This window comes from Cornus florida, unplaced genomic scaffold (genome assembly GCF_030987335.1).
Source record: "Cornus florida cultivar Cherokee Brave unplaced genomic scaffold, ASM3098733v1 CherokeeBrave_3.0.0_Hap2_Chr03, whole genome shotgun sequence".
Lineage (NCBI taxonomy): Eukaryota > Viridiplantae > Streptophyta > Magnoliopsida > Cornales > Cornaceae > Cornus > Cornus florida.
In genome coordinates, this window is record NW_026775573.1 from 52,765,767 (window position 1) to 52,771,766 (window position 6,000).

A 6,000-nucleotide genomic window follows, 5' to 3' on the forward strand; every position below is an offset into this window, starting at 1 on the left:
TGGCACGATACTCTGCTTCAGCACTAGAACAAGCAATAACTCAATGTTTCTTGCTCCTCCAAGTTACTAGATTTCCTCCTATGAAGGTGCAGTAACCCGTAGTGGACCGTCGAAGATGTCTAGAAGATTTATAAAGCAGACCATGTCCCGGAGCACCCTTGAGATACTTCAAGATGTGTACACCTGCCTCCATGTGGGGTGCCTGAGGACAGTCATGAAGTGGCTCACAACACTGATTACATGGGAGATGTCTGAACAAGTGATTGTGAGGTAATTAAGTTTACCTACAAGTCTCTAATACTTCTCGGGATCATCGAGTGGATCACCATCATCCACCTTAAGTTTTACATTAGTCTCCATCGGTGTAGCTACCGGTTTCGAACCAAGATATCCAAGCCATCTCAATTCCTATAAAATACTGAAGTTTTTCCAAATCCTCAGTAAGGAAGCTAGAACTCAAGTGATGGATTAAAACTTGTATTCCATCATGATACCACATGTGTTTTCTTAAAAAAAAAGAGTGATCAGCCTGGTTTCTAGTTATACCATGAGCTACCATTGTTGTACTGAACTTATCAAACCATGCATGAGAGGACTGTTTGAAAACATAGACTTCTTGAGATAACACACACTCCCCTTGGACTCAAACTCAAGTGGTTCATCTATATAAACTGTCTCAGTAAGGTCACCATGCAGAAAGATGTTTTTAACATCAAGTTGATGAAGTGGCCAGTCTAGAGTAGCGGCAAGAGAGATAATCACATGAATAGAATTCAGTTTTCCATAGGAGAAAACGTCTCAGTATACTCAAGGCTATAAGTTTGAGTGTAGCCTTTAGCAACGAGGCGAGCTTTGAGACGGTACCATCGGGCTTTTGTTTAATAGTGAAAACCCAACGACAACTAGCAACCTGAGTATCAGCAAGCTTAGGAACAAGGTCCCAATTTTAAGCATTTATTTTTTCTTCCATAGCTTTCCTTGGATGAGAAAATGTCTCCCTCTAGGACTTAGGAAGAGCAATAGAGGATAATGACAGAGAAAAAGCTTGAAAGGAGGAGGATAATTTAATATATGATACAAAATTTTAGATAGGATGATTGGTACAAGACCTTTTAGCTTTCCGAACAACAATAGGATTATCAATATCAGAGTCCGAAGAGATGGAAGAATCTCTAAGCGTTGAAGCGACTAGTGGAAGTGGCAAGACTAGGTTTACTACAATTATTGGAACATGATTAACTACTCATTTCCGGTGATGAGCATAGACACAAAGAGCTGGTGGGATGTCAGAATCAAAAATTGGAGTTGGAAGAACATATTGTTGAAGAACAGAGTCCTCATAATAATTGCCTTCGTGAGAATAATAAGGAACATTCTCAAAGAAAGTTACATTTGAAGGCTAGTCTTGTTGCAAAGGGGTATATCCAGACCTATGGTATTGATTATGATGAGACCTTTTCCCCTGTTACGAAGATTTATTCCATCCGAGTCCTTATTTCCATTGCCGCCAATTGTAATTGGCTTTTATTTCCATTAGATGTGAAAAATGCCATCCTGCATGGTAACTTACTTGAAGAAGTTTATATGAAGCAATCACCTGGATTTGTTGCTCAGAAGGAGTCTCATCATGCTGTATGTCGCCTTAAAAAGGCCCTGTATGGATTGAAACAATTTCCAAGGGCTTGGTTTGAAAAATTCTTTGAGGCAACACTTGCCTTTGGTCTTAACAGATGTGAGACGGATCATTCGATATTTCACCAACATACTAGAACTGGTTTTATATTTTTTGTGGTGTATGTAGATGATATTGTTTTCATAGGAGATATTTTGACGGCATTGCTAAGTTGAAATTGTTTTTGCAAAATCGGTTCCACACTAAAAACTTGGTTAAAGTCAAATATTTCTTGGGGATTGCGGATGCTAGATCCAAGGAAGGTATAAGTTTATGTCAAAGGAAATATGTGTTGGACTTATTAGAAGAAACGCGTATGTTAGATGATCGTCGTGATGATGCTCCTATGGATCCAAATTTAAAACTCTTATCCGAGGGTGATCTATTTGACGATTATGGCAAATATCAACGTCCAGTTGGGAAATTAATTTATCTCACTATCACCCGACGTGACATTTTATATGCAGTTAGTGGTGTGATTTCATGGGAGCTCCTAGTGTACCACATTGGAATGTTGTTCTTCGAATTATTCAATATTTTTTTTCCCCTGATTGAAATATATATATATATATATTTATATATATATAGATATCTCAAGCAAGCTCTAGGTTTTGGGTTATTATATAAATCGAATGGTCATCTTAGGTGGGAGTGTTGGAATATTTATGCGTATATATATTTTTATGTTGGGCCAAATTGTAATTATGTATAGTTAGTGGCCATTATGTAATTAGGCCTTTCTTGTGTTTGTATATATTGTCCCTATTTTGTTAGGGTTAAGAATAATGAGAATACAGCGTCTACAGTTAATTTTCTACAACATTCACACTTGTCCAGAAACTTTGGAACCTCAATACCTAGCAAAGAAAAAAAAAAAAAAAAACAGAAGAAAAAAGAAAAAAAGTGGGATCCTCTGTACATAAGTTGATCTGAGAAAACCAAATAGGCGGATGCAAATTGAACACTCAGTTGTGTTGATTATGGATGATCTAATTGAAAGCTGTTTTATGAAGAATAAACCTAGTTATGTGTTTTACTACTTGAACAATCCACATCTGGGACACTAATGCATAAGTTTCCATTTACCCACAGAATTTCTTTAAGCTAGCTCATTGAAGTATTATTGTTTCTTTGGCAGCTATTCTTTTCAAACTCCAGAGGGTTGGAACATGGAGGACCAGTACAGATCTCTAGGCTACATGCGCCCTCTGGCCATATGGGCAATGCAATGGGCGTTAACGCAACCGAAACCTTGCGAGCAGGAGACGAAGCCAGAAGTAAAGGAAGATTCTTTGTTCAGGCACCATGCTGGATTCTCAAGAGTTGCTCACCTTCTTAAGCTGCCGGAAGAGGAAGCTTCGAGAAGTCTTTTGCAGGTTCTTTATGATTACACTTGCAAAAGAGTGTTGTGGTGAGACAAGTTTCTATCAAAATTTTGAATTTTCAAGATGGGCAAAATCAAATGCTGTATGTTGTTGGTTCATCATTCAGAATAAGAAAACATGAAATATAATTCGATTTAACCAAACTATTGGAATCGTGAAATGTATTGTTGATGGATTAAATAAGTTATTGAGGTCAACAACTTATTTTTAGTATGTACATTATTACAATGTGGTAATCAAAATTGTTGATAACAGAAAAAACCCATAACAGAGAGTTGGGACTAACAATCTGTTAAATCAAAATTTGGACTAGCTTTTTATATTTTGCGTGATCTATTGCTCTTCCCCAAAATTGTTGATAACAGAGAATTGCCACGTGGTAAAATCTGCTAACTATATGCCTACAAAATTTACATAGAAATCTCCCAACTACAACCACAAAAAGTAACATTAAATGCCACGTGGCAGTTGCCAATTCATCCCTTTTGGGAAGAACCCTACCCAATCAGACTCCAAGCCTTCCACAATGCTTGGATCACCAACCGTCCTCTTCCCCAACCACCCTTTATATAAACAGAAACTTCATTCAAATTCATTTTTTCAACACACAAACTTTAAAACATAATCATCATTAACTGCTGATAAAAAAACAGGGTGCTCAGTTCACCGGGGCGGTTTTCCGACGAAAGGGAAACCGCTCTTCTCACTGGGATTTGCTTGTATTATCTTAGGATTTTGGCAAAACAAACATATTATTTTTTATTGTTTTGAGTTCTGTATCTCCTGTTTTTTTGTTGGTTCTGGTGAGATTTCTGTTCTGTAATTGTTACTAGTTCTCATTGTTTCTTAATTCTTTAAAATCTTGGGGCTGAAGACCAACCTGTTTTTTTTTTTTTTTTTCCCTTGTAGCTATTTCTTGATTCTCTGTTGTTTTTTTTTTTTTTCTAAATTTGTTGTATATTCTTTCATATTGAGTTTAGATATATATTGGAAAGAGAGAAAAAAAGTTGGGATCTCAAATTTATATGCCTTATGAAGGCATAAATGGATGAGATTATGAGTTGAGTTCTGAAACACAATTTGAGATTGTCTTGGTAATTCAGTGAAGATAAAGAAATGGTTGGCCATGGCCAGTGCTTGTCTCCTCAGCCTGGCGATTGGATGAAGGGAAAACTGGTTGGATCCGGATCATTTGGTACTGTCCACTTGGCCATGAACAAAGCCACCGGAGCGCTTTTTGTTGTGAAATCTTCACAATCCGAGTTAGGACTAAAGTTTCTCGAGAACGAGGCTAACATTCTCGAGAATTTGAGTTCTCCTTACACCGTCCAGTGCATAGGAAAGGATGTGACGAACACAGCAAGTACCGGTGAAAAGAGGCTCGATCTTTTCATGGAGTACATGTGTGGGGGTAGTTTGGCCGACGTGGCAGAGAAATTCGGTGGAGTGTTGGATGAGAGAGTGATTCGTTTGTACACGAGAGAGATTCTTCAGGGTCTCAAGTATCTGCACAAGAATGGCATTGTGCATTGCGATCTCAAGTGCAAGAATGTGCTCTTGGGCTCATCTGGGAACGTTAAACTAGCAGACTTCGGATGTGCCATCGACTTGAAGCACTCGAATGAACGTTCAACACATTTTTGTAAATCAATGGGCGGGACGCCTTTGTGGATGGCTCCTGAAGTTTTGAGAAACGAAGGGTTGGATTTCGCTGCAGATATTTGGTCACTAGGCTGCACAGTTATTGAAATGGCTACGGGTAGGCCTCCCTGGGGTGATGTGGTTTCGAATCCAATGGCTGCAGTTTTGAAGATCGCGTGCAGCGATGGGGTGCCTCAGTTTCCGGTGCACTTCTCGAAACAAGGGTTGGATTTCTTGGCGAAATGCTTGGAAAGGAATCCGAAGAGGAGGTGGACAAGTGAAGAACTGCTTAACCATCCATTTGTTACCGGGGAATTATCCGTTGATGGTAGGAATTCAGTAAAGGAAGATGTTTGCTCACCAGCGAGTGTCTTGGATATTAGAAACTATGAAGATGGCTCTGATGAGGATGATTCGGAGGATGAATCGCATGATGGAGGTGAGTTTCCGAGCAGATTTCCATTCTTGGTTATGCAGAGTGGCAGAAGAAATAGTGCGTTGCCAATGCAGCAGCAGGAGAGTGATTTAGGGTCATCAGGAACTTGGGTTACTGTTAGATCAGGTTGAATTTAACACCACATTTTGTATAAAGTTTTGGACAAAAAGAGAGTTGTAAACACTGAGGGATTTGTATGTACAGCTTTCAAGAATAGGTTGTCTGGTATTTTTTTTTTTTGTTAGAGAAGTTCTTCCTTGTCCATATATATATATCCTGAAAAGTTTGAAAATAATCAAAGCAAAGAATCAGATTTGGATTTTAAATTATGCTATGTTTAGAAGCATAGCAAGGGTAATGTATGTGTGTCCTCACACCTCACTAGCTAATTGTATGTTGTTTAGTGAGGGTAGGATATAATACCTCATATATGAGGTTCTAATGCTGTTCTAAAAAAGGGATGCTTGAATGGTCCTAAGAGCAACCGGTACAAGGGCTTGTTTGCTAGCTCTGGAGTCAGTGTTGCTAGTATGTGAATTGGTATGAAGCTAGCAATCTGTGGGACCAGAGAAAAGCTAGCAAACGACATCGCAACAGGTAACAAGTCCTTTGCGAACCAAACAAGCCCCACATGCCCTGCAGCAACGGCTCTTGTCCCTTTTTCTTTTCTTTTTTTTTGTTTTTGTTTTTTTTTTCTTTGGCCCACAAGCAACGACTCTTTTCCCTTTATTTTTGTCTATTTTTTTTTTTTTTATGGTTTTTTTCTTTACTATTTCTTTTTATATGTAATTTATTTTTATTGTAAAAAATAAATTTATGATTTTGATTATTTTATTTTATTTTTTATTTTGAAATAAATATTTATG

The 6,000-nt window shown here is 38.0% G+C and overlaps 2 protein-coding genes across 3 annotated transcripts in view; both read left to right on the forward strand.

Annotated features, from left to right (window-relative positions):
- Positions 1-3,274, forward strand: part of LOC132300536 (uncharacterized) — a 28,755-nt gene extending 25,481 nt beyond the window's left edge. For both annotated transcript variants that reach the window (XM_059797661.1, XM_059797662.1), the window contains one exon: positions 2,811-3,274. In XM_059797661.1, the coding sequence (XP_059653644.1) occupies positions 2,811-3,087 (277 nt within the window). In that variant the 3' untranslated portion in view covers positions 3,088-3,274. The remainder of the gene's footprint in view (positions 1-2,810) is intronic.
- An 84-nt stretch (positions 3,275-3,358) lies between these two features.
- On the forward strand, positions 3,359-5,472 carry LOC132300537 (mitogen-activated protein kinase kinase kinase 17-like). The gene has a single exon (XM_059797665.1). The coding sequence runs from the start codon at positions 4,174-4,176 to the stop codon at positions 5,263-5,265; it is 1,092 nt and encodes a 363-aa protein (XP_059653648.1). The 5' UTR covers positions 3,359-4,173; the 3' UTR covers positions 5,266-5,472.
- The last annotated feature ends 528 nt before the right edge of the window (positions 5,473-6,000 follow it).